Below are 27,428 nucleotides of genomic sequence, written 5' to 3' on the forward strand. Positions count from 1 at the left end.
GGCGGCCGCCATCTTGTGGCGCCGGTGGGGAGGAGGCGGAGGCCGAACAGCCCCGGTGCTCACAGAAAGATCACCGGACACCCCCGGTGCTCACAGAGGGGGCTGTAACATTCCCCGGTACCGGCACCCCCAGAGTCCCTCGGGACAGCGGCTGACCCGGGAGGCGCAGATCCCTCGCCACTCTGAGGGAGAGCACAATGGAACACCACTCCTGTTCACAAAGTGATGCAGTTTTATGGCTATCAGAAAATTGGACATAATAAATATTCCTTTGTAGTACGTGCCGAAGCTCCAGCCGCATTTACAAAACGGGTTCAAAAAGCCATTTTTATTCTCTTTTGCTTCTCTCCCTTTTCCTGAGGGGAAGGTCCATTCCCAACCTCAGAGACAGAAATCACACATGGACAGAGTTAAAGCTCATTGATCCATCTCAGGAACCCTCCTTCAGCTGGCAATGCAAAGGCCCAAGTGTGTGTTAGTTCATACTGATTTTATAAATCACCATTACCAACTTGTTTTCAGGGCCCCAGTCCCTCAAACACTGCAAAATACCCCAAAGCAAGCATTATTACTTTAAAAACTGAACGTAGTATTTCAATACGTTAATCTTAAATGACCTTTGAAATAAATTATCTGCCACCCTCAGAGAGAAGGGGTGCCTGGTCTGCAGCCAAGGCAGAGGAACTCGACAGCTTCTCAGTGACAGCAGAGTGACAAATGCCACTCTAAACGGGGCTCCAAGCCCATCCTTATGGCTTAAAGCAGAAATAAGTGCCTGTGATTTCTTTTAGGGGCCTCAGAAAGCTTTAAGATTCTGTCAGTGCCTGACATTTAATCCATTTCCTACAAACCCAAACACACTTTACATGCTAACGAGCGTGGTGTACAGAGCAGTAACTGCTCTGTGCACAGGGATGAGTCACTGCACGGTGAGACTTTAATTTGGATGTTTGTTTAAACAAACCCTGCACTGGAGCTGCTCCTCAGCACTTCTCCCCTCTCCAGGGTCTCACAGAACTTAAGTGAAGAACAAGTGGCTCAAGCTCTGTAAAGGACTGCACCCCCTTGGGTGAGGGTGCAATACAAAGTCACAGCTGGAAAAACGAGTTCTCGAGGCTTGACTTGCACACAAGCCTCTGTCCTGTGCCTGCTGGGTGTGTCTGTAATGAACAACATTGAAACTTCATCAACACTCAGCCTGCTGCATCCCAAAGCCAGGCTCAGGCTGGAAGAACTGGCCCCAGTTTGCTTTACCTGCATGATGAGAACACCCCAAAACTCCAGAAATAAAAGTGTCAGCAGAATATACCTACCAGGTTGTAACAAGTGATGTTTTAATTTGTTTGGAAATGCAAGGGGGTTTAGGGAAGAGAAAGAAGAGTTATGCAGGAAGCTGCTGAAGCACAGGTGTTAAAAACATGCACATTTTAAAAAGAGGTAAAAGTTTTGCTGTGGTGGTGTGACACAGGATAAAAAGTTCAGCAGACACACTGGTTAACATGCCAAACATCTCTAACAAATCACTGTGGTCTAGCTTTGTTTATTGGGAATCACTTTAGTAACCTGAAGTCACAAATAAGCAGTAAATAACAAAAACTACAGATAAACACAGGTTACACATGCAAATCCTGTTCACATCTCACATGTGCAGGTACATTAAGTGCACAGTTCTAAAGAGTCTTGACAAAACCAGGTTTTAACAAAAAAAAAAGGTGTTAAAATGCAGGTATGAAAACTTCCATGTGAAGAATATAAAGATACCTTTGTCCCTTTCAGGACTCCAATGCTGCTTTGATATACCAGAGATGTACAACAGCAACGAGATTCAAGTAAAAGCAGGAAGAGCTCAAGGAAATAATACTGGTCAGAGAATGGGCATTTACTTCTCACTAAAAATACACAGAATAGCTGAATAGGAAAGTCTAGCAAGAGCTTAGGAAAAAAAAAAAATCACAAAGTTGTAAAGCTGACTAATCACTAATTTTCCTATTTGCTATAGATAACAGCAGTGACATTAAAAGAAACTGCAATTCAACATTTAAAAATGCAACTTACATTGAAAGACTTTTCCAAAGTGAAATGCAATGACAGCCTTACACTCAAAATTAAATAGCTGCTAGGCTCAGACCAAAATACGGAATGTTCTAGATAAAATAAAAATACAGTATTACTTTTCATTTTTTATTCAGAATGGAATTGAAAGACAATTTCTGAAGCTTGAAAGTAGTAAGTTTCATTTAAATGCAGTTTTCTTCTCATAGATGAGCTTTCCACAAGGGTGCAGGATTTTTTTTTTTTCTGTAATAGCTTGAAGTGTCAAAACGAAAAGTTGTTGCCATTCTCACATTAAGAACAAATTGTTGTCATTAACTTAACTGCATATGCTTTTTGCTACAACATTTAACACATGAACAGACCTATAATGCCTACTGTATCTCACTAAAACAAAAAAGAATACAGTATTGCCATCTACTACTTGTACTGCTTTTAAAAAAGATTAACATTAAAAACAAAGCCACGTTTTCCTTACATCCTTCCTTCTTCTTTAAGCTTCTTTTTTTTGCCTGTAGTCTTCTGCCATTTTATCCAGAATTTTCTGTTGAAAGAAAGCAAGTTATATTTGGGATATATTTAAAGAGTTTCTCATAAGCACAACATAAAGAAGATAAATCCAATTTCCAAGTTTAAAATCTGTGACCATTGAGTGCAATTGCAAAGGTCATAACTAACAAGGCTGGCACTTGTCCCTGCCCTGGACTGGAGCTGTGCTTGGCAAGCCAAGGGAATTCCTTCCCCTTTTGTCATGGACTTGTGACATGATTGTGCCACTTACCTGGGTGGAATGTGCCCTCTACAGAGGCAGGGACACAACATCCCCCTCCCTGGAGAAGGGTTAATTTGGAAGTCTGAGCAATTTGGTATCACATCAATTCACTTTATTTCATTTTTCCTGCTCTCCAAGCAAAGGAAACTCCCCAGCTCCACAAGGGCCACTGTGAAACAGAAGCTGAATTTTCCCCTTCCCTCCCCAATTCCAAACCCCACCATTGTCACACAATCACTCACAAGCACCTCACTGAGCATTTCTGCCATGGAAAAAAGCAAAGCAAATCATGTTTCATTCAAATAATAAAGCTCAAAACTTGGCATCATTTCCCCCCCTTCCCTTTTTACATCAAAGATTTAATGTCCCATAAGCAGGTAATTTAATGGAAAAAAAAAAAAACAAAAACCAAAACAATGCTATGGTGATGGATGAGGTGGATTTTCTTCCTACAAGATCCTGCATGGGAACTGATTTTCTGATCTATTCCTTCACATGTTGTTTGTTTGGTGACAATTTTTGTGCCATCTGCCTTCCTGGGCTCTCTGTTTATTCAGGGGTTCCCTGCTACTGCAAGAAGGCAAATATTTGAATTATGAGGTGCCATATTCTCCTTCTCTGTGGAGCTCCTGGGTTTTGCTTTCAGCTCAGGGATCAGCTGCCCTGAAATGCATTAATGTGACACTGCAGGACTATCAGAATTCCTCTGGGATTGCTCTTTCCTGGAGGTCATGTTTGCAGCTCACAGTATGAGGTTACAGCAGCAGCATTGTCACTCATGCAATCATGTGATACCTCATCCAGTTAGAGAATGGAAAAAGTGCTCACAAAATCAGAAGTTGCAAAGGTTTTGGGGGTTTTTTTTAACATATAAAAACTTCATCTTAAGCTTTGTTGACTGGTTAAAAACACTCTCAGAAGGACAACTGGAAGGGATCTGGGCCATCTGGATTTACTCTGCATTGCTACTTTTAAGCCTGGCCTTATTCCAATTGGAATTCCCTCTTGAATCCAAATTTACAAGATAAAAAAATGCTGGAGCCCCTCTTTAAACTGTGTATTCTGCATATTATTTTAACAAGATGAAGTTTTGGAGAGGTCTATCTAGAGTTAGAAGTTACAGAGGAAGCCAATTTCCACTGCCTGAAAGGAATTTTTTATTCTCAGTCCAGTCTCGTTGAGCTCTATTCCCCAGAAAGAATCAAGCCATTTAAAATGAACAAGTTTTTGCCTTACCTTCAACTTTTGATAATGAGGAAGGCTGCTGCAATGGGTCTTTTTTGCAACATCTTCATTTGTGTAGAACAGGGAACACAATTTGCAATAAAACCCTGTTTTGGGTACCACATAATTCACACCTAGAGGAGTAAACACCACAAAATAAACTAAGAGATCTACTCTACATCATTTCTTTTAATGTTATATGTCATTTCAGCTAAATCTTAAAACCATAATTCACATTAAAAGCTGCTTTATCTTTAAAAATCTGTTTTAGTTTAGTCAAGCAGGGGCCTAGTAGTAACTAAATATGTGCAGGCTTTTTTTTTTTTAATTTAAAAATCAACCTTTCAGATTAAGGGTCCATTTTATTGGTTCTTTCAAGAACTCACAACGTTTTGTCATCAGTTTTGGAGTATTTAATATGACTCTGAACTATTATTATCACTGTTGTGCTTTGTGCTAGCAATTGAATTTGTGTTGCTAAAAGAAACCTCTTTCAATTTCTGCCTAAGGAAAGGGTTATGAAAAACGCTATGAAAATAAGGAAAAAAAGGAAGAAAATACTCAGTTTAGGGCAGGAGTGAAGAAGAAGAAGGGGAAGGAGGGGGAAGCCCTAAAATGAAAGGCTATGGGGCAATGCATTGCCAAAAATAAAAGTCAGATGAAATGAGAAATGCTACTGTGATGCACAGAGACATTTTTGGAGAAGAACTGCAAACAGCCTTACCCACAGGAATGTTTGGCTGGTATGGCCCAATCCTGAACTCATCTGGGACAAGAGCTTTCTCCAGGACACTCTTTGTTTCCTGCTCACCCTGGGGCTCTGTGTTTTCCTGGGTGTTTTTCTCACTATCCTGTGCTGTGGTAGCATCAGAACCTTCCACGTTTTCAGCCTTGGCGTTCTCTTCGCTTTTGGTGCCGTTTTCTAACGTTTCACTCTCCTGTTCTGCCTCCTCCATTTTGTCCACCTTGATCTCTGCCAGGCTGTCCTCGTTCTTGCCCGCAGCCTTGGCTGCCAGCCCCGATTTGCGCAGTTTCTGGTGGTCCGAATCCTCCTCGTCGCCCACCTCGTCCAGGGTGACAAATCCCTCCATGCTGCGGGGGAATCCGCCCACGTAGCGCTGCGGGGACAAGGGGCTGGGTCAGCTCAGCCTGCACCGCTCCCCCAACACCAACATCTGCTCCAAACTGCTCCTGCTACAGCTGCCTTGCTCACTCAAGCTGTCACTCGAGGTTTAACCTGCTCTTTTTGTACCTCACAATCAAAGATTTCCTTTCACAATAAATTTTTTTTTTTTTTGCATCAGGAGTGGTCACTGTTTCACTACAGCAACTTAAGAGCAGAGCCAAAACCACTTCAATTCTCAAGCTGAAAGTTCTTTTAAATGAGTTCCTTAAGTGAAAGTAGCTCTGGAGTGCACAAATTTTGTTTCTATTTGAGTACTGTAAAATCCTTGAATTCACGGCCTGAATAAAAGGTAAAACCTTACCAGAACTATTCTGTCCCTTCTAATAGTATGAAAGCATTAATGGTATCAAAGTTCATTAAAAAGAATTAAAAGCTCTTTTCAACCAGTAGAAAGCTTAGAGCATCCATATTAAAACCACTAAAACACAAGCAAAACCCAGCCCAAACCCACCAACCACCCAAAATGTGAAAGCTTCTGAAAAAATCTGGGTTTCATTAGAAGAGGGACTGTCGAAATTCTGAATTTTTGGAAATTCTCCTGCTGATATGGAGATATCACTACTCCACATACTTAACAGCAACTGTGAGTGGGACTGAGGCAGCATTAGCTTTGTGAACGTGGGTCTTCAAGGAATGAAATTTGGGTTTGAAGCAGTTTATCACAGCCCACATACTAATAAAGAACACAAAGAAAACTGGGAAATGCCATTTGCATGGCCAGTACCCATCTCAGCACCATTAACCACGTTCCTGACAAGGATCCCCCAGAACTGAGATCTCATTCATTAATCAGGAACATGTGTGTCTTGCAAAACAACATTCCAAGCCAACAAATTACTAAAACTTTGCACACTACTCCACAGAACCGAGTTTGATTAACAAAGCAGGTAGGACAAAAACCCCACAAGAGTGTGGGATGATGGGAAGGGAATTCACAGCAAGCAACTGGAAACACCTTGAATCCATTTCTTTTTTTCTCCAGTGGCTAACTGCACATGGCCCTAGCTGCCTCTCAGTGTAAGGTGTAGCTGTACATGCAGCTCTGCCCTAGCCCAGATTAGCCTCAAGTCCCCCAGTACATTATTTTTTCAACATCATTTCTGGGTTCATGGGTAACTACAGACAGCTCTCTGAGAAACTGCTCAGGAGAAGAGAGTCTCTGGCTAAGTATTAGCCAAAAAAAGGGTGAGGAGAAAAGCAAGCAAATCCCCAGCAAGCAACAAGGGTAGAAGCCCACAAGTTAAAGGCTCCTGTCAAAACACAACCAGGGACTTGTAAGTGAATCCATGTGCAAATGACATCCAGTGAGATCTTCCATTTTCTTCTTAGGAGCTTTAACTCCTCCACAGAGGTGTTTTAAGGACCCCCCCAGGGGAAGGTCTGCAACACAATGTACATGGTGTGCTCCCTGAGTTACACTGGGCTTCCCCCACTCAGCACCTCACTGTGTGAGTTACCTTTTTAAGCTTTTTCTTGGCTGCTGGAGTGGCTGCAACATTCCCCTCAGTTTTTACAGTTGCATCATCAGGTGTGTCCTTTTTTTCCTCAGTAGCCACATCAGTTAAATTGGCAACATCTGCATCCTCTCCTGCTGAGCTGCCACTTTCTAACAGTGCTGCTGCCTCCTCCTCATCCACCAGCAGCTCATCTTCAGACTCCAGCAGTAAACTGGGCTCATCTTGCTCTGCCTGTTCCCCACTTTTGGCACCTGAAGGTTCAGCAGTATCCTCCTGCTTCTCCTCTTTTGCTTTTTCTTCTGTATTGCCACTTTCAGGTTTCTGAGCAGGTTCTGTTTTGGACTTCTTATCGCTGGGAGAATCTTTGCTGTCTGGGGAATAGGTTCTCTTTCTGTGAAGAACAAAGAACATTGCTGCTTGTAAACCTGAAGAGAGCCCAGAAATGACTAAAGAAGATCATATTTCTTTAGGCAAACCTGGAAACTACTGTGGTAACTTCAGTTCAGAAAATGGAAGGCTGAGGGAAACCCTGAAGGACACCATTCATTCTTCAAACACACCAAAGGCTGCTCCAAGGAGAAATTACCCTTACAAGACAGGACAACTGCTTGTGGGTTTAAATTGCAGGAAGGCAAAGCTAATTAGGGACTGCAAAGGATTTCCTGAGGAGCCTGAAGAGGCTGTGAAATCTCCAGCACTAGAGGAAGAGGGTGGGTAGCATATTTGAAACATTTCATCTCTGGGAACAACCACCAGCCATTTGATCTCAAAGCTTGCCTGATTCTTTGGTATTGTTTCTATACTCTGAATAAGGTATTTTCACATTTCTTTTCAACAACATAATGCTTTAACAATAGGAAATTACCTGGTTTTATCTTTTTTCAGCAGCTCAACTCCTTTGTTTGGAATCTAAAATAAAATTTTAAAGAATCTGTGAGTCACAGCAGATTATGACTTCTACAACTGCTGCAGCATTAATTCAGACCAGGATCCAATCCAGCCAAGTGCTTCCAGCTACATTAATCCCCACAACTCTGCCACCCACCAACTGATCAGTAAACTTTTTATTTCATCTCAGACAGGACCTGACCAACCTAGAAATCCCCCTGCCATAATTCACAGTCATTATTCAACACAAAACAAACGGGATATCCTGCTCCAGAAAATTCACATACAACTCCTGGTATGTTTATGAACCAGAAGCTCGTAGTACTGGCACACATCAGCCCTAAGCTGTACTTTCCTCCCTGTCATTAGTGGAAAACCTTCAGCAGGCTGCCACCACTTCACCTGTTTCTGAATTAGTGACCAGGAAATGTCACCTGTAGGCATTAACAAGGAAAAATATTCCAACTGCCACCAAGTGCAGCAGTAAGATTTCTTCATGCTCCACAACAAAGCTGATGTTTCTAGGAGACAGCCTGACAGTTTAGATTTCTCCTGCTTTTATTATCCCAGAACTTTATTATTATCACAGAATATTCTGGGCTGGAAGGGACCCATAAGGATCATCAAGTCCAGTTCTTCAGTGAATGGCCCAAAAGGGTTGAACCCATAACCTTGGCATTATCAGCTGAGCTCGTATCAGTTTTCTACCAACTGTCCCAGTCTGATGAATAAACACCTATAATTGCAGGAATATTATCCTGGTGTTATGTAAAGAACTCCCTTCAGTCAACCTTTCCCTCCTTTATATATATGAGCTGCACAGGCAGAGGTGCAGTTCTGATATATTTTAAGTTTTCATAAACCTTCTTCATTTTCAAAGAGGGGGAAAAAACCCAAGGATCCCACATTAGAGAATGTTCTAAATGGAGTAATTTTCATTAAAATCTACATGATTTACTCCAAAATCTGAGTTACAGTAACTGTTTGGGTTTTGTTTCATCTGAAAGGAATATCCTTTAACTTTTCCTCATAACCACACTCGTGCCAAGAAACTGCACTTGAGGAGCCAGAAAAGATGAAAACCAACTGTTCAATTTTACATGCAACTCTTGAGTCTTCAACAAGCAGTGGCTGGCATCTACCTCCCTTTACATCTTCAACTACAATTAAAAAAATACCAACACTCCTTACCCTTAACACCAGCTTCTTGTACTTTTCAGATAAATCCACTTTCACACATCTGCCTTGGAACCAAAGGGCTTTGTTGGCACAGTGCTCAACCATGGCCAAAGCATCTTCTCTGGTCTCCATCTCAATAAAGGCCTGAAAAGATTAAAACATATTAAAAAGGACTCAGAATCACACAACACTTTTCAGGCAAAGTTATTTAACTTAAAACACAAATACTGAAACAAAATTATGAGGTTCAAACACTTGAACATTTACCCAAGTGCTCTACAAACCCCAGCTCTTCAATTCAGAACATCTCAGAGACAGTTCTGAAATTCAACAGGCATTTAAATAATCTGCCAAAAAAAGTCACCATAAAGTAAAATATGATTTAAATCAAAAAGTATCAGCACAATGAAACTTATTTAGGGCTGATGTACCTGGGAATTTCAGGGGAGCTGTGAGACTACCTCTTGTATTTTTTATTTTTGTTTTTTTTGAGAGAAGTCTGAAACAAAGGCAGCAACTGCTGCTCCTCCAGCTTTGTGAGGAGATGCTCTTGGGAACGAGCCTGTGGCACGCTGAGGTTGCTGAATGAGCTTTAAACAAACACATCTGGGCTGGAGCATCCTTGCCAAAAAACTGAAAGCTGTTTCAGCAGCCAACTTCAACAGTAAAGTGATTTTGTTTTTCCAGTGAAATAAGGTCGGGGAGGACTTCCTAGGGGTCACACAATAGTCTAGTAATTTTTCACTTCTCAAGTGTGGCATTAGGGGATTCAGGCACCCATCTCTTTGAAAAAGCAGTGGAACTTCCTATTTTACTCAAGGGAGAAATGAACTGGGACAGCAAAGCTTAAAAAAAAAAAAAGGAAGAGCTGAATAGTTTAAACTCCTGTGTATTTATAGAAATCATGCCCACACACATCCAAAGCATTTCACTATACACATGCAATAGTCTGACTTCAAACCTTTCTTTTCCAAGCTAGAAAAGCACAGCAGGACTGCTTTTGTTTAGTTTTAAAGAATGAAAAGTAGAGGGCAAATAAAAGAAACATGTAACAGTGGAATATATTTATGTTTCACAGGTAATGGTTTTTCAGCCCTAAAAAACCAATCCCAAGGCTCCACAAAATCTGCATAATCAAATAATTAAGCTTCCATGTTAAAATTCCTTTTTTTTTCTGGTTTTCTGGTTTTTTCTGTTTTTCCATGGACATTTCACAGGAGCCCCCAAAGCAAACCCCCACCTAGACAGACCCCAGGTTATTTCCAAACCTTTGTCAGAGCACAAAGTCCACACATGGCCCAGCTGAAGGGGGGGGGGGGTGACATTTCACAATGAAACCCCTTCAAAGCCTGTCCCAGGGGTTCCCTGCACTCACCTGGCTTTTCATTCTCATGAGGATGTAATTCTTGATCTTGCCATAGGGCTCAGCCAGTTTGAGCACAGCGTTGTCAGAGTAGCCAGAGTGGGGCAAGTTGCTCAGGTGGATCACACGACCAAGTTCTGGCTTTGGTGGTTCAGTTTTTTGGTCAGGTTTACCCTCAGGTTTCTAAAATTCAAAGGGAAAGACATTTTTTCTGGTTTTGGTGAGGTTGCTAAGATTAAAAGGAAAGCCATTTTTTAAGACCTATATATAAAATATACATGGGTGACTGTCCCTTGATTAATCTTAAACTTAAATGCAGCAGCCTCATAACACTGAGTGCCCCAGATTAAAAAAAGGCAATGCTAAAAAAAGCAGAAGTGTTTTACCTTTATTCTCTTGTATTTCTGTGACAAGTGGACTCTGACTGGTTTACCAAACACCAAGGCAGGTGTTGTTGAATAATATTCCACTGCAGCCTGGGCATCTTCAGTGGTTGACATTTCAATAAATGCCTGAAATCATACAGAATCAAATTAAGTGCTGCTTTTTTAGCAATCTAATTTTGTTTCAAATTTTCAAGCTCTTTCATGCTTCCTTTTAAAAATAACTGCATCAGAAATGAAAACTGCTTTTTGATTACAAGTTCTGACCCGCAGAATTTGGCACAAATTTCAGATACTTTACTTAGATGCACAAACAGAACTATTTTGTTTGTTGACATTCCACCTAGATTAGGATTCAAAACATTCAATTGCTTCCTGCTTTCCCCACTTCTTTGGGATTGCTTTATTTCACACTTCAAAATAAGACACTTCATAAACACAAAGTAAGACCAAGTAAGTTTTCAGATAGTTTTAAAACAAGAGCAGAATGTGGTGCTGTTGAGAAAGTAATGAAGAACCAACCAGGAGGATTTTTCAAGTGAAAATGCAGTAGTGCAGCATTTCTAGAAACACATTTCTCCTTCCCCACATGCCCCTGATGACAGATGTGCTATCTCACTGGTGGCTGAGCAAGTTCTGTTAAAAAAACAAAATTCAGACTGACACAAAGCCCAGCAGAGACACCAGCAGTGCCCTGGGACCCAAGCTTACCTCATTGATTTTGTTTAGAATCAGATGATTTGTGATTATCCCAAAGGGTTCAACGAGCTGAAGCAGTTGATATCTCAGGTTCTTTCCCCTCTGGAAATCCATGATGTGCACAACTCTGCTTGTTTCCTGTTGAAAACAATGCATGAAAAATCTGGGTACCAGCAAACCTAAAGTCTGCTTTACTCTGCTCTATTACTCTGTTTAAATTTTTTAAAATTTTCTTTTCTATCTTCACTAGTGACCAAAACAAGATCATCCAGAAAAGGCACAGAATTTCTAAGGATTTCCAGAGCAAGATGCCTGCCATGCCAAAGCTGCCTTTCCTTAAGTTCATTTTTCACAGCTTCATCATGAAAGGAATGTCTAAAGAAGTTCTGTGCAGTATTGGAGTAAATATTTTGTAGAGTAGTCAACAAAATAAACCCCCAGTCTCATGCCAAAGCTTCAGTACTTCCACACAAATTCTAAAATATCACAAAGACAATTGATTAAAAAACAACAACCCAAACAAAACCAACACCTTAAGAAAGCAGAGAAAAATAGAAAAATTATACAACAAAAATGTGAGTTAGAAGAAGAATTTCAATACTAACCACTCTGCCCTTCTGCATGTGCCTGGGTCCTTGCATATTCCCATTTCCAGCTCCTTTAAGAAATTAAAAAATGAACAAGCTTAGTTCAACCTGTAAGACTGGGATTAACATGTCTCATCACAAGTTCTTAAAAGAAATGTCACTTGTAAAACCAGAGTGAGATCAACTTCTAAAAACTAATTATTTCATTGCATTCTAAAAAGGCTTTTTATTTATTTCAGAGCTCTTGAAACTTGGGATCCTCATTCCTGCTCCTTCTCTTCACTCTAAGATTAGAAAAAAGAGCTGCATTTATTGCTGTTCAGGAACAGCAGAGAGCAAGCCCACTGGAAAAAAAAAATCGTGTTTTAAGTAAGATTTGCCAGAGGAAAACTTCTCTGTACACAAAGGATGTGAGATTTCTTTATTTAAGATTCTCTTTTTACAACTGAGAGTTTAGGTTCTAAAACATCACCAATTCAATCACAATATCCATTTAAAAAGCAACAGACATGTAAGTAAAACCCCCTTTCAAGTAATTTGGCCTACAGTTAAATCTGAGATATTTTGAAAAAATTAATTTCAATATTATTTTGAAAAATTAGGTGTTATTTTAATGTTACTAGGTATGAATGCATCTATCACCTAAAAAGTGTCTAGAACACTTGTACTCTGTCAGGATATCCAGGTAAATGAATTGGTTTTGCTCTTTTAGTCATTTGAACTGTCTAAAAGGTAGGAAATGAGCAGCAGGCAAGAATCTGATTCTCAGCCTAAGAGGCTTGCATCATCCATCTTCCCACTTCTCACTTGCTATTCCAATTTATTTCTCAAATTCACTTGAAAATAGGGGGGAAAAAACACTTAGGACACTGATTTCTTACCAGAAAACTCCACCAACATGTAGCTACTCAGAAGACAAAAACTTCCTACATAGGGGAAAAAAAAAATCCAAGTACTCAACACGAGTAGATTGATCTCAGTTAAAAATCACCAGCCAGAGGGAGTGGAAAGCTGGCACAAAGGTGAAGTGTGGCAACTCAGAATCAGTCTTTAGTCCCCTGGCCAAAATATTTCAGTTCTAATGCTGAGAAAAATATTTTGTTTCGTTGTTTTAAAACACTGGTAGCAAATTAAAACAAGGATTTAAAAAATATGGAAAAAACCTAGGAAGAAATGAAGGCTGGTGAAGTTAGGTGCCTGCTGAGGTTACCTCTGGGCCCAACAGGAGGTCCCCCAAGGTGGAATGGAGGTGGTGGTGGTCCCAAAATTCCTGGTGCAGGATTTGTAGATTGCTGCAACATAAAGGGATCACCCCTAGAAAGAGGAGAAAACACAGTGTCATTTTAAATCAACAAAATGTGAAACTTTCATTCACCAAACACCTGAATTTCTGCAGAGTTTCTATTCAGACAACTCAGGCTACTTTTACTGCTGCCCTTCAGCTGGAAAACAAAGGGAGGAATCCATGTGAACCAAAGGAAGTGTTTGTTTCATATAAAATGTTAGGAACATCCTCAGCTTCAAATGAACAATTATAAATATATCAAAATTAATTCCTACTTACATTCCATGTCCTGAATCACTGTCAGGATTCCATTCTGGGTATCTTAAAAGAAACAAAATTAAAAAGAAAATATAAGAAGGGTGCAATCTCCTGTAGCTGTGTAACACAAGCAGCAGTACCTGGAGGTGTAACACAGCTGCAGCACTGCAGCCCCAGTGCCAGAGCCGTGAGCAGCACTGACAGAAATGCTGCTCTTCAGGACAAACTCTCTACTGTCTGCAGAACTGCTCAAAAAATGCTCAAGTTGGTATCAATAATTAGCAGTTAAAAATCCATTGTAATTTTAAGTTATATATACACATCAGGATTCCACAGCTATGAACCCTTTTTGTCCTGAAGATGCTCCAAGCTGGTTTTATTCCCTCCACAGGCACAGTATGTTTTCTAAACCTTTGTGCATCACTCGTTTAGAACGAGGGAACATGGTGAGCTGGAAATGACCCCCAAGGATCATGCAGTCCAAGTGGTGGCCCTGCACAGGACACCCCAGAGTGGCAGGCTGTGCCCTCCTCCCCAGTTACTGTATTTCCAGTTCATACATTTCGAGCAGCAGCTGGCAGCGGCGGCTGTGAGTCGCTCCATTGATGTGATGGTTCCACTCCTGCAGCAAAGTAAACAAGGCACAATTAGCAGCCAAACACGGGAACCTTTCCCACAAAGGCCTGGCCTACAGCACAGTGTCTTTGCTAAGCTGGAGTTTGGCAGATCCAGAGAGAATTGAATCTGTTTGTGGTGCTTGGACGCTGACACTGGACCTGCCTCTTCCCTGCTAACCTGGCTCAAAAGGTGTTGGGCTGCTCCTGCCTCAAGAGTGCAAAACTCCCTGCAAAACTCCAGGCACACAGGGCCATGGCAGCCTTTGCAACTGAAGGCTTTTTTGTTTGTCTTCAGGCATTTCAGAATTTCCTCTACTCTGCTTCATTCCTCAGACTTCTATAGATTAATATGAAATAAACACTCCAATTTTTAGAACCGTAAAGAGGCCAAGAAATTGCACGGAATTCAGAAAGGAAAGACTAAAAGAAATCTAAGTGCATAGCTAGGACAAACTAGAAGTATACAGGTGAAATATAAAATATATAACCACTAGAGGGGAATAATAAAGGAAAAAAAGCAGATCTAAATCAAGATGGTATAAAGGAGAAATAATGAATTTAAAGCAAATTATCTAGGTAAAACTCCTCCCAGCTCTGGTTTTAGCACTAGAAAGAAATGAGGGATTTCTACTTTTTTTCTGCAGTTACTTATGTTAGTGCCTGATCTCTGTACCTTTATACTCTTACAAGTGAGAGCACAAGTCAGTGCTTTATTGAGGTCTGTGAAGTGACAGAAGCTCTGGAGTTTCCCTGCTGCCCATCTGGGAGGCACAGCCTGACCTTCACTCTGCTGCTCCTCAGGGAGCAAAGGGACCAGCAGAGATAAACGGGGGAGAACCATTCAAAAACCTTGGAGCTCAAGGTTTTCTCTAAATGAAGGTTTTTCTTATCAGCCACGATTTCAGCTATGAACACAAAGTGAACTGATAACTGCTTTATGTGGCTCTTCTTACATGTCTGTTCCTGCTCAGCACCCACAAAGGATTTCTGCCTAATCCATCATTCCAGGTTTTTGGTCCCTGCCACGCTACAGCCATCCTGGCTACAATAAGACATTCCCAAAGCTCACTGTAGTGTTTCCATATGTTAAATGCCTACCCTTCACTTCCTATAAAGGAGAAAAATCTGGATTTAAAGTCTCTCATAAAGTACTACAATATTACTCCATGATGCTCCTGACACAGAGCAAGATGAAGTCATCCCTTTTATCAAGATGTAAAATGAGAGCACCACTTTTTCTTGTCAACTGCACAAGATGTAGGCTCTGCAACTATAAATAGGCTGGCAATTAGGATGAAAAATACCCACCAAAAAAAAAATAAAAAATCTATGAACCATTCAATATGAAGTTTCTTCAGTTCAACACTTGCTAGCAAGTGTTAGCATTACACTCTAGGAGAGTCCTTTAAACCCCAAACCCCTCTGAATTTGGGGGCACGGTCAGTAAAGCCTCAGTGGCTGGTTCTGCCAGACATAGTATGCTTTGAAATCTGTCTCAACACAAAACTCATGTACAAGTTATCTGCAAACTACAGGCCAAGTTTGGGAGATTTAATTCTCATTCAAATGCTTTTAAATTAGCAAAAAAATGGGGATGTGATTATAACTCCAGATTTTTCTTGTCCCCAGCAAACAATGTCAGCTCATCTGCATGAACTTTTCATGACACAATTCCTAATCTGGATTCCCTTTGCTGCCTGCACCCATTTTGGAAGTGTCCCTTCCCCAGGGTTTTTGGGGCACCAGGTTATTTGTATTTACAGGAACTCATTAAAAAGCTAAGAGAGAAAAAGCTGAATTTCTGCAAACCCAGCTTCCCCTTTGGCTCAGTTGATGCAAGCCAGAGGACAAACTGTTCCTCAGAAAAATGAGGCCACACTCGAGCACCTAATTTTAGGCAGCCCTCCCCCAGGGCCACAGCCAGGTTCTCCCTCTGAGATGAACCAGGTTCAAGTGTTTCACCTCCAAATTCATCTGCTCGGGTTGCCTCAGCTTTTATCTCTGGCAGGAAAACAAATCCCTCCAAGTTTAACACCTCATTTCCTGATAAAGGGATCAGCATTGACAAAATGCCTGAAGTAACTGGGGCACAATTTACTTCTCAGATAGGAAATAAGCTCGGCCTTAAAATATTCGCACATCAAATTAAAGAAGCAATTAAGAACATCACTAAAATAAAAAAAAAAAACCACCAGAAGACTAATCTGCTAATTTAAGTTACACTAAGGATGTTTAACACCTTGCTTGCACTTAAAATACACATGGCTTGATCAAACACTTGTAAAAATCTCTGATATTTTTTTTTGGAGGTGGGGAAGATGAAGTTCTGTTACTACAGTAATGTATTTACATAGTCCCAGCTATGAAAAGCATTCCCTTTCTGCTTTCCATAAATTTCGGTTCAAATCAGGTTACTTTAAAAGTTTGATTGGATTTTGTGGGAGACATAAAATAAGGAGCTCTGTAATGGTTGGGTATGCAAAGCAGAGGAAAGAAGGAGAGAAAGAGAAAAATTCTTGTGGTGACATGATTTCTGAAATCAGAAATAAAGCCCCAACTTGGGTCATAAGAACCAGATGATCCAATCACAAATATTTTATTGTGTACTAGCAGTTTTTAAGTCAAAGTATATTCCTAAAAAAAAAAAAAAAAAGTTGTACATGTTACAGAAGAGGTCAGCCACTTAGGTTATGCTGTTAAAAAGAATTTGGTATTTCTCATACCTGGAAAGGCATTTCCATGTGGATATCCTTTCATTAGATCTGCACTCCAAAGCACACTAAGAGCCACGAGTCTTTAAAATAAAGAGCTAAAAAGACCCCTACTTACAGGATCACTGGTTGCCATCTTCAAGGGCCTCAGAAGTTAATGTTTTCAATCTAACCAAATGAAGTCCTTTTACAGACCTGAGCATGGCAGCTAAACTGTTAACACTCAAAACTTCAGTGAAAATACACGTCAAACACAGGAGACAAGAAACCTGGATTACTGTATTTTATATCAAAAGTAATTAAAGCAACACAAGTTCATAAACTGTCAGATCAGGTGGAGCCATACAGCGTGTGCTCTAGAAGTGGTTTGATCCTTTCCTTGCAGGGACAGAATAATTCTTGTGTTTCAAAAAAGATCAGATGTACAGAACAGCACTTTTTGAGAGGTAACTGTAAAGAAATGGTTAGTAACAGCAATTGCACATCGTATCAATTTTACAGTAATAGCAGGTATTACGTTTTCAATTGAAGGCCTTCGAGCTAATTAGCCACTAATTGTGACAAGAGGGGCACCGTATTAGCCAATTAGCCAATTAAATTGCCTAGTATCCTGGAAATCAGCAAGATGAGTACATTGGAAAAGGTGCAAGTGAGAAGGCTCTGGAAACACCATCTGAATCACGCTGGGTAAGCTGCTCCCTTGGCAGAGCTGCACTGGATAAACTAAGAGGGAAGTCTCAGCATCACCGAACACACCCCAAGATCCACTCTACTGTGAGCCAAGTAAAGAACACTACTAGGAACACAGAGCAGGATACTGCAACAGCAGACTGATTGCTGGGAGAGTCTACAGGGATAGATGCAACATGTGACAATAAAAAGTGAGTCTGAAGTGTTCTAAGAAAGTTGTGAAAAAAGGAGAAAAATGACGACAAATTTCAGCCATAGTATGAGATAGAGTGTTAAAGTGAAATTAAAAAGGCAAGAATGAGCTAATCTAAAACGTGGTTTTTTACTTTTGCAAATAAGTTCCAGGGCTCTACATTAACTCTTTCCCTCTGGACAGGGAAAAAGCAGAACTGTGCAAGAATGCATCTTAACTACATATAAATCAGCAATCAAGACAGATGTGGAGGAGAGCTGAAACTAGCTTCCGGAATGGCACAGCAGATACACTGCAAAAAAACCCCAAACCAACAAAAAAAAATACCAAAACCCACCCCAAAACTGCTTGAATGCCAGATGTTTGTGGTTAAGAGAACATGTAGATGTAAAATATAAACAAGATATCCCAGTAGATGATAGCTGTTTGACTTGAAGTTAAGCAATCTGGGCAAATAAAATACATTAATGTAAAGCCCTGGTTTACAATGTTTGTCAACAATTAACCTTGCAAATAAACCAAGTGCCTTTTTCACTCTCAAACCAACTTTCAGATCATTTCAAAAGCAACCAGGCCATAGAAATAATTAAAGAAATAGGTAAAAACAGAACAGATACTACAACGTAAAGGAAAATAGAAGCATCTGGTGCATAACTCACCTTATTAGAATGAACTGGCATATCACATATAGAGCACAGATGGGGATAACCCTTCGGTAAGAATCCATGGAAGTCTTCAATATTGCTATTTGGAGGAGCACCTCTCTTTTTCTCAAAGAGAGATCTCTCGGGACCAGGACCACGACCCATTCTGTCATACTCACTGTCAAATTTATGATAGTTATGCGAAGTCTCACCATAAAAAGATTCATCCCTACACCTTTCTCCATCTCTCAATCTGTCATCTTCATAATCCATTCTGTCATAATAACCAGATTCTTGAGAACGACTTCCATGGTCATAGTCAACCACTGGGTTGAGACTAGGACCACGATCATCAAAGCTATCTCTTCTAAAATGCCTTTTTTCTTCCCAATCATCCCTAGGTACTCTGTATGGTGGTTCCCGTGTGGATGATCTGCCATCTCTACCATAACCTTCTTCAGCTCTCCTCCTTTTAAGTTGTAGAAGGATCTGAGGCAAGTTTTCAGGAGTGATCTTGTCCTCGGGATAGCGACTCAGTTCATCTAAGTCTCTAGAAGACAGACCAAAGCTGGCCAAAATGTTTGTGGCCTGGTCTGCATCTCCACGGTGCTGAGAAGACAAAGGGAGCGGACCTCTACTTCCAAGGTTAAATATAGACTGCAAATTATGGGAAGAGGTACTACCAGAAGACAGTGCACTATGAGATCCTTGTTGGTTCAATGAAGAACTCATTCCAAGATTCATTAAGCTAGCAAGGCGTGCAGTACCCTGGTTCATCCTTCCAAGAGATGCTGGCATATTTAAAGACTGGGTAGCAGCAGCAAGAAGGCCTATTCCTGCAGAGAGGTCACGCCCATGACCTTGGGAATCCCTACTCAGAGATGACTGCTGGAATGACTTGGACATTGTAGAACTAGAGCTTGTCTACTTTATGGATCAAAAAAAAAATTTCTTTTGGCTTAGTGTTTTTTGGTTTTTTTTTTTTTTTTTAAGATGGCTGCAAAGAGAGCTCACACTAGAAAGCTAGGCAAACTTCACTTCAAAAACGGTAACGCCAAGAAAGAGGATCAATAATGACTGCAGATCTTCTTCAAGCTGAGAAACACCAGACAATTCTGTAGAAAAACAAGCAGTTTTAGTCATAAATCCCTTTAAACAGATGCAGTTTTAAACTTATGCATCATGTTGATCTAAAAAAACATTAAAGATCTCAATCTTACAAGGCTTTTATCACATAACAGATTCAAGAGGTACCCAGAGCCTACATATATTATTGCAGATAAAAATACAGCAGTGTTTCCTATACATGCTACTCTTCTTCCACAAAAAGCTACTTTCACACTGAAGAAAAGTGAATTTCAGAAGTTTGCGATGTCTGAAAGCATCTATAAAGTTTACTGACATGTAAGCCTTGATCTCTGGTTAATGGCTTTGTTCATACCCTACATTACTGTACTCTGTCTGTGAGAAGAACATAAAAAACTCAGGCCCATAGAATCCAAGATGACTTTGGCATATAACACATATTTGAAAATGAAACCTGTACCACCACAGAACAGGACGAAAGGAAGTTAAAAGTAACTGAAGGCTGGGCAAAAAGTTTCTGCTATAAGATCTGTAAATAAGACCAAACATAATATTCAATCTTTATGCAGTCAAATTCCAATTACTGATGTGAAGACAGATGTGAACAAGAAAAACAAGTTTTACATTTGGCAGGAAGTAAACAAGACCTCTTGTTCCAATTGCAGTTACGCTGCTAACAGCATTTCTGAAGGGAATCTTTACTCTGTTACATGGCAGCTGTGACATCAGCCTGCACTCTCAGACCTCAAACTAAACAAGGTCAGGCTTAGTGCTGGGATGGGAGAGCCAAGGAAAACCCTGCTCGTGCAGGAAGAGACCCCAGTGAGTCAGGAGATGGCACCACATCCCATGGCACTGCCTGCCTGGGGCTGGCACTGACACCGTGACCACCTGTGGGAGTTAAAGCTCCTAAAGCTCCTAAACTGCTCACAAGAGAGAGGTGACTCTTCAGTGTCCCACTAGAACATCAACCTAGCACTCCAATATTTGGTTCCACTGCACTTCCATGAAGTTTAAACTAAGCAGTCTATCAATCTCCACAGCACACTGCAACGAATATATTTCATAAAATGTTCTTTTAGGGCAGAGCAGAAATAACTGCAATACTTCACCCCATCCTTCTCCAGCCTTGGGACACACACACAAAGCTCAAAGCAATTCCACACGTGTGAAAATATCCCAGCAGGAATAATCTGTTCTCGGGTCCCTGATTCCCAGTGTGGGCAGAGCAGTTCTGCTGCTCCAGCACTGCCACTGAGGAGCACATCAAACACAGAATCACTTGGAAAAGAACCAGGCACAGACTGCACAGCTGCAAATGAAGTCAGCTCCCAAGAGAACAGGTAGTTTGGGGAGGAATGGAAAGGACAAAATGAAAGCAAGGACTTCTCCTTGAAGAGACCAGTTCTGCAGAAGGCAATGGCTCTTGTACTGGAAACAGAAGGAAAAAAGTCAAGGTTAGAGGTTTATCCCCACTGCCTGCTCAATCCACAGCCTGTTCCAACAGTGCACAAAGCTGAAAAGCACTTGGGTTTTCTTTCTCAGTAGCAGCATGTTACAAAATTATGCATTTATGGAAAAAAAACCAATGGATTCCCTAAAAAATACACAAAACACGTAACTCACACAACTCCACCTTTGCAAAGTAACTCCTTTATAAAATTTGCTACATACTCTGTCATCAATGCATCTAAACTCATTTCAGCTACGTTTTTAAAATTCACAAACACTGGAGTCACTTAAAAGGAAGCTTAACTGTGTGACATTTGTTAATAAGAGACTGAGAAACATGGGGATGAAAAGTTTGAGAGTTCTGAGGCAGAAGACAGAAAAAACACTGCAGAAAGCTTCAGAGGAAAACAGGAACACAGGGAGAGCATACCAGGTGAATTCTAAGGGAGATGTCCCAGAGAAGGGGCCACACTGGAGGGCACCTGAACAGAAAGCATTGAAGAAGTCTGTTGTAAAAATCAAGACACTTTTGAGTTTAAACAGAGAGGAACTCTAATATTCACATGGGTACTATGCTTTTATCTTACATTCATGCAGTGTTCTTCAAAGCACTTTTATGACAATTTTACAAGTTAATCCTTACTCACTCCATTTTTATACCTCAATTTCCTCCTAGTTCATTCACACACTTTCAGAAGGATTTGAAGCTGAACTTACTGGGTTCTTCATAAAATGAAGTATTCCAGAGAGCTTTCTGAGCCTGACCCTGCAGCAATTCCACAGACAGCCTTGTGGTCAGGACAGGCTCACTGTGTCCTGCTGGTAGTGCAAGGACTCACACTATTCAAGTTTCCACTAAATCAGGAAAGTTCTCCACTTTTCAAAAACACCCTTTATTTGAACAAATGCTCCCTAATCCTCTGGTCACAGCTGTCAGCTGGCAGTTCATTGTGTGCTGCTGCAGAGATTAACAGGGAACAAACGCCATGGCAGCCGTGCTGAGACCCCACAGCACAACCACACCCAGGGAAGGGCAAAGGGAAAAATAAAAATAGGAAAGATGGGAGAAAAACCAAGACAAAGACACAGACAGGGACAATCTTATGGAAAAGCATGAAGTGGGACAGGAAGACAAGTGTATGATGAAGACACAGCACACGGTGCTAGTCAGGAAATGCCCTACACTCAATTAGGTACTGAGTACTTTAATTAACAAGTTTGAATATCCTCATAAAGTCACTAATTATCACACCACTCGCTCCTAACCAAGCCCATCCAAGAAGTGGGGGAAGAGCTCTACCCTCACACCCAAAGGATGTTTAACTTCCACAGGGTCAGGTTGAAGGTGATGCTAAAGCAGCAGTGCCTGTGATTCCATGGCAGGATCTGCCAGGGACACGGTGCCATGGAGCAGGGCCAGCTTTGGAGAGAGGTGCCATCAACTGAGTCACAGCAACAAGATGGGTAGGACTGAACAGAGCTGCCTGAGAGCCAGACACGAGTCAGCTGAAAGTGTTAGCTAATTGTTCTCCACTTAATTCTGAAATTAAGGATTTACACTGGGAACTGATAGGCTTTCAAATACACCTTTAAGATCTGTGGACAGAAATTTGGCCGTATTAAGATTTGAAAATATATAATATCAAGCAATCTCGAAATAAGTTGAAAGTCAAAATGTTATTAGATTTCCAGACAAATGCAGACAATGAAAACAATTTGTATCTACAAGTTGCAAAAGAGTTTTCTTTCTATAAAGGCAGACAACAAAAATAAGGAATTTGAATCCTACAAAGCCCAAAATGAGGCTGATTTTCAAACACTATAGAAGGTTTTTCTCTTAGTGTAAAACTGAACAAATCTTTTCAGTAAAGCTTACAGAACTCTTGCTCCAATATTAAGTTTGACCTGAGAACAGTTTAATTCAGTGAATTCTTGCAATATATTGATTATGTTGAACACAATAACCTCAGCTTGTCACCTTTTATGGAACACAAATAGGCTGAAAATAAGTCCCCAGCTCCCTATTCCTTTTGCCACCTTCAGGGGGTTTTAACCTATTCATAGTTACTGTCATTTGAATGTTAATCTTGTTCTTTGAACAACTCATCTTTTACCCATTCCTCTTCCACTATTTACAGAAAAAAAGTGTTAAAAACGAAAAATAACTTTTCACTTTCTAGTCAGTTTCACTTCAAAACACATTGAATTAGAACAAATAAATTCAATTACGGTAAAAACATGAATTTATCTACAAGCTGAAAAGCACACCCTCATTTTTGTAAGAATGCAATGCTTTTGCAGACCATGCACCCTTGGGAAAAAAGTATCAGAGAAATTTTTGGAAGTCTGCTTTTTGCATAAACATCTCTAGGTCTTCCTCCTCCTCTCTTACACATCTTAATCAGCGTGGCAATTCTTTCTGCCACTGGAGAATTCTTCTGCTTCTTCTGGAATCTAGCTGCAGCACATCATGGCAAAAAGGGTTATTGAGGGAAGAGATGTGGAATTTGGACAGGCAGCCCCCCATGCTGCTCTGAGACTAATGGTAGCAAAAACAAGAACTTGTAAGGAAATTAGAAGCAGATGTTATCTAGTTGCTGAATGACCAAGTACAATGGATTTCAAATCCAAGGGATTAACTTTTGGACAATACAGAAAAGGCCACTGTCTTTGCAAAGCAAAGGAGGAATTGCCCAGCAGCTTTAGAGAAATGCAGATTTTGGCTCATTTCAGCTCCCAGTGTTCAGAGTGGTTATTTCATATTGCCCTTGAGAAAAGCACTCATCTTGTTCAAGCCACCCCAAAGGTCAAGCCCTCAGAAACTTCAGGAGCACCTGGCACACAGGACTCACACTTTTTCTGGGCACAGATTAACCAGTCTGTTTCAGGCACAACAACTGGAGGAGTTTCTGTTCTCAGGATTATGTTTAGCTTCATCCCAGGGACTTCTTTGATCAGAGGAACACAAAATAATCCGAGAGTTGAAGTGACTGGAACAGAGGATTTCTTCAGAACAGGGAAGTGTGACATCTGAACAGGCATATTTACAAATGGGAATTAAAATGACTGGTTTAGCAATCAAGAATCTTAAAAAGACTTCCAGTTTTCAACATCTGAATGCAAAAGGAACAGAAAAGAAGTTGGTTTCCTATTTCTGCTTATTATATAATTTAATATATTCAGCCAGCCCTCTTTTCTAAGAGGTGCATTTAAAAAGTGCATTTATTCCTTTGCAGAAACAGAAGTGGAAAAAAAAAAGATTCCAGGAACAGTAGAGAAAGAAGGCAAAACCCATGTATTTTTGGGAAGGGAAAGAAGCCACACCCAGAAACAACAGGTAACTGCTGGCACTGTGGTGACCACACCACAAACACCTACATGGCTTCCAGCCATTCCTTTCTATTGCTTTCAATCCCTGGCACCTTCAGAGCCCCCACTCTGCAGTAAAACAGAGGCACTCAGGTTCCTGCAGCTCCCAAAAGCTCCATGGAGCCAACAGCAGAGAGGCTCTGCCAAAGGCAGAGTGTGTGTGGAATGCTGTGGGATTTCACTGGGGAACTCTGCTAACACAACAAGGACACAATCCCCTTCATCCCCAGCTGCTGTGGGGACCAACAGCCCCCTCAGACACCAAAACTGTGACATCAACCCCTGAACAAATCACACCAATTTGATAAACAGGTCATACAGAAAGCGATTCAAATGCACATCAAACTTTACCATTAAAAAACCAAAACCCACACGAGTTCTGTGTTCTGATCTGGTAAACTGAATTTCTGCCTCCAGGCATTTCCAGGGCTGGGATAAAATCCTGTTCTTTCCCAGCTGAAATCCTGCTTGAGGTTGCAAGTAATATTCTAGCTGCAGAGAAAAATCAAGGAACTATTTCACTGGTTCGGTGCTCAAAATAAAAACCCTTTTGTTGAAATTATGACTGCACAATATGGTACTTAAACACTCACAAACTAAATTAGTTCAGAAATATCATGAAGTATTTGCTTTTGTTTTCAAGACTTGTTGACTCAGAGAGCTGATGAAGAAAGGAAGCAGCATTGAGGCTACAAAAAAAACCACTCATAAATTACCAAACTGAATGGAAATAATTTCATTGCAGCTCTGCTTGCAACAGCTTCTCTCCTAGATTGCTGAGCCACACGGAAGCCTGTCGAGCACCACATTAAAAAATACCTTTGTATTCACCAAATCTCTCAGCAGAGACACGTGCAAGTCACAGCAAAGGGCAGCACACAGCTTTTCCTAATTCCTCACCAAATTAATGAGTGTTTTTATTTAAGTGCAGTCCTGAGTAAACCAAGTGGCTAAAATATAACAGCTGAATGGAATTTCAGCCTGGAGTCCCAAACTCTGACTCTTCTTTCCCCTCCTTAATGGATTTTCGGTTTTTATCTTTACAAACACGGATATCCACATTTCAAGGGCCCATTTAGGAATTTCTCTGGGGTTCTTTTCACATCATTTAGTTCCAGGATGTAACACCAAGAGCACAATGCAGAAGTACAAACACTGGCTTATCACTTCACAAACACATCCAAGGCCTCAGAGCCAGTATCCTCACTCAGAATTCAGTCATGAATCATTCTGGGAAGTTCTTTTGATAAAATTCAAGACACAAGTTCACTAATTTCTTGGAGATACAATAAAAGTGTTAGTATGTTCCACTACATGTTATAAAAACAATTTACCATTTTGGCACACTTGAAAACATGTTTCAAAATGTGAGAAGATTAAACCACTGATCAACAGATTCTTTGTAATGAAGCTTCTGAAAACGCACCCTTTTCTTCTCCCCATGAAAACTACACAGACTGCTTTAAGAAACTTACATTTTCGACCAGAGCTGCTCCCTACTTATCTGACTCCACGAAGTCAGGACCACCTACAGTTCGAAAAAACTGAAGAATTTAAGGCTGAGCAAAAAGAATTAAGATCGTTCTGCAGTTTGAACCACTATCAGATACTTTTTCCCCAAAGGTCTGCATCGTGGAAAGAAAAACAGCCACACATTTGGAATCTGAGGGATGGTTCAGCTTTCCTTCAACAGCATAAATGCCTCATTTATCATTTAACAAGGCAGTTTTTCAGGCTCCCAGAAAGTTCTTTTCAACTTCTGCTTGTTTTCAGAATAGGTGAACTTTCTATCTCTTTCCTCAGGCTCTGGAAGCAGAGTATGTACATTAAAGAAACGGAACGTTATCAATCCACCACAGGAAAAAAGAAAAAAAACATCCCTGCAGCTTGATTTGTAACCACAGCCTGAATTATATGAAAGTGAAACTGAGTAGAAAGAGGGGTCAAACGGCTGCCTGCACTGGCAGGATTCTTGTCGCTCAATTCATTAATTCTTAAAGCCAGATGGGCATCAAAACCAGCGGTTTTAGACTCTAACGGCCTTCAGAGAGTTAAGGAAGGAGGGAGGAACGAGGCCGCCTGCAAGGCCCCGGCTGGCGCCAGCAGCGCTGGCGGAGCGCAGGGCAGAGCTCCGGGCACGGGGAAGCGCGGTGGAGCCGGGTCACGGCGGTGGAGCCGGGTCACGGCTGCGGGGCCGAGCGGCGGCCGCGCTCCCCGGGCTCGGGGGCAGCGGCGGCGGGGGGCGTCCGGGGCTTTGTTCGGGCCCGGCGCGGCCGCAGTTCCGGTTGGCGGCAGGCGGGGGCGCCCCGGGGGCCGCGGCACCGGCCGGGCCGGGCCTGCGCGTGACCGCCGCGCGCGCTCCCCCCACCCTCCCTCCCGCCCGCCATCCCCGCCGCGCCCCCCACCCCTCACGGCGGGGCGGCCGCCGCTGAGACACCGAGATGGCGGCGGGCAGGGGGCGCGGCGCCGCTCCTACCTGCGGGCCGGCGGGGACGGAGCGCGGCGGCGCCTCCCGCTCGGTGCGACGGGGGAATGGGAACGGACGGACGGCGGGACTGAGGGAGGGAGGGAAGGAGGGAGGGAGAGAGGGACTGAGGCGGCTGCGCGAGCCCCGCGCGCGCCTCGCCGCGCTCGCGAGAGCACGCCCGCCCGCTAGCCCGCCCGCTCACGTGCCCGGCGGCGGCCGCCCCGCTCGGCTCCGGTATCGCCGGTGAGTCCGCGCCGCTCCCGCCAATGGCCGGGACCGCCCGCCCCGCCCGCCGTGAGGGATGTGGGGTGTGGGATGGGGACGGGGAGGAGGCGCCGCCGGTACGGCTCTCGCGAGAGGTGGGGGCCGCTCACCCTGCTCTCGCGAGAGCGCCGCTGCACCGCGCGCCGCCAGCCCGCCGCCCGCGCCCCGCTCATTGTCCGCGCTCCCGCGGGGCAGCATGGGAAGGCGCGGGGGGCGGAGCGAGGCGGGGGCCACGCCCCCCGGGCGGGAGGAGTGCGGGGCGGCAGCGCGGGGTCGCGGGTTCGCGGCTCCCCTCAGCCGCTTCTGGGCCGCGGCAGCGCCGGCACCGGGGTATCCGGTGTGTCCTGGATATCCTGAGTATCCTCTGGTCCCCACGCTGCTCTCTGTGTCCCAGAGCACGCTAAGGGACACCCAGCCCAAGGCCGCTCTCCTCAGCACAACGCGAGTGTCACCGTCGCTAAAATATTCAAAATTGCGCTCTCGCTGGCTGTGAGGCGCGGTAGAAGATTCTGGTAAAAAAGCCTTGCAGCCGATGTGCGAGGCTGTGCTGTTCCTCTGATCCAACATTGCCACCTTGTGCTGGATGAGGAGAGGTCCCTGTG

General features: G+C 42.3%; 1 protein-coding gene across 4 annotated transcripts; it reads right to left on the reverse strand.

The window, feature by feature from the left end:
• Positions 1 to 1,524: 1,524 nt before the first annotated feature.
• Positions 1,525 to 27,024, reverse strand: MATR3 (matrin 3). 4 transcript variants are annotated; one of them, XM_014889607.2, is made up of 15 exons: positions 26,937 to 27,024; positions 18,204 to 19,303; positions 13,894 to 13,955; positions 13,355 to 13,396; positions 13,001 to 13,104; positions 11,809 to 11,861; positions 11,216 to 11,341; positions 10,508 to 10,633; positions 10,134 to 10,304; positions 8,771 to 8,902; positions 7,557 to 7,600; positions 6,692 to 7,082; positions 4,773 to 5,166; positions 4,061 to 4,182; positions 1,525 to 2,596 (listed from the first exon to the last, which is right to left on the reverse strand). In XM_014889607.2, exons 2-15 carry the CDS (start codon positions 19,092 to 19,094, stop codon positions 2,546 to 2,548), a joined length of 2,709 nt encoding a protein of 902 aa, XP_014745093.2. In that variant the 5' UTR covers positions 19,095 to 19,303; positions 26,937 to 27,024; the 3' UTR covers positions 1,525 to 2,545. The 4 variants fall into 4 exon arrangements, with proteins under 4 accessions (XP_014745093.2, XP_088030040.1, XP_014745092.2 ...); XM_088173914.1 differs by lacking the exon at positions 26,937 to 27,024 and adding an exon at positions 26,769 to 26,859; XM_014889606.2 differs by lacking the exon at positions 26,937 to 27,024 and adding an exon at positions 26,572 to 26,722.
• Between the last annotated feature and the right edge of the window lie 404 nt (positions 27,025 to 27,428).

This window comes from Sturnus vulgaris, chromosome 15 (assembly GCF_052056855.1).
Source record: "Sturnus vulgaris isolate bStuVul1 chromosome 15, bStuVul1.hap1, whole genome shotgun sequence".
Classification (NCBI taxonomy): Eukaryota; Metazoa; Chordata; class Aves; order Passeriformes; family Sturnidae; genus Sturnus; species Sturnus vulgaris.

What these genes read in the sequence shown, in the direction of transcription:
- MATR3 (XM_014889607.2), bottom strand. Translation starts at nt 19,094, where the DNA reads ATGTCCAAGTCATTCCAGCAGTCATCTCTGAGTAGGGATTCCCAAGGT. An exon ending in AGTGATTCAGGACATGGAAT is followed by an intron (nt 13,105 to 13,354) that starts GTAAGTAGGAAT and finishes TCCTCTTTCTAG; the next exon opens with GGGTGATCCCTTTATGTTGC. An exon ending in ACCTCCTGTTGGGCCCAGAG is followed by an intron (nt 11,862 to 13,000) that starts GTAACCTCAGCA and finishes AATTTCTTAAAG; the next exon opens with GAGCTGGAAATGGGAATATG.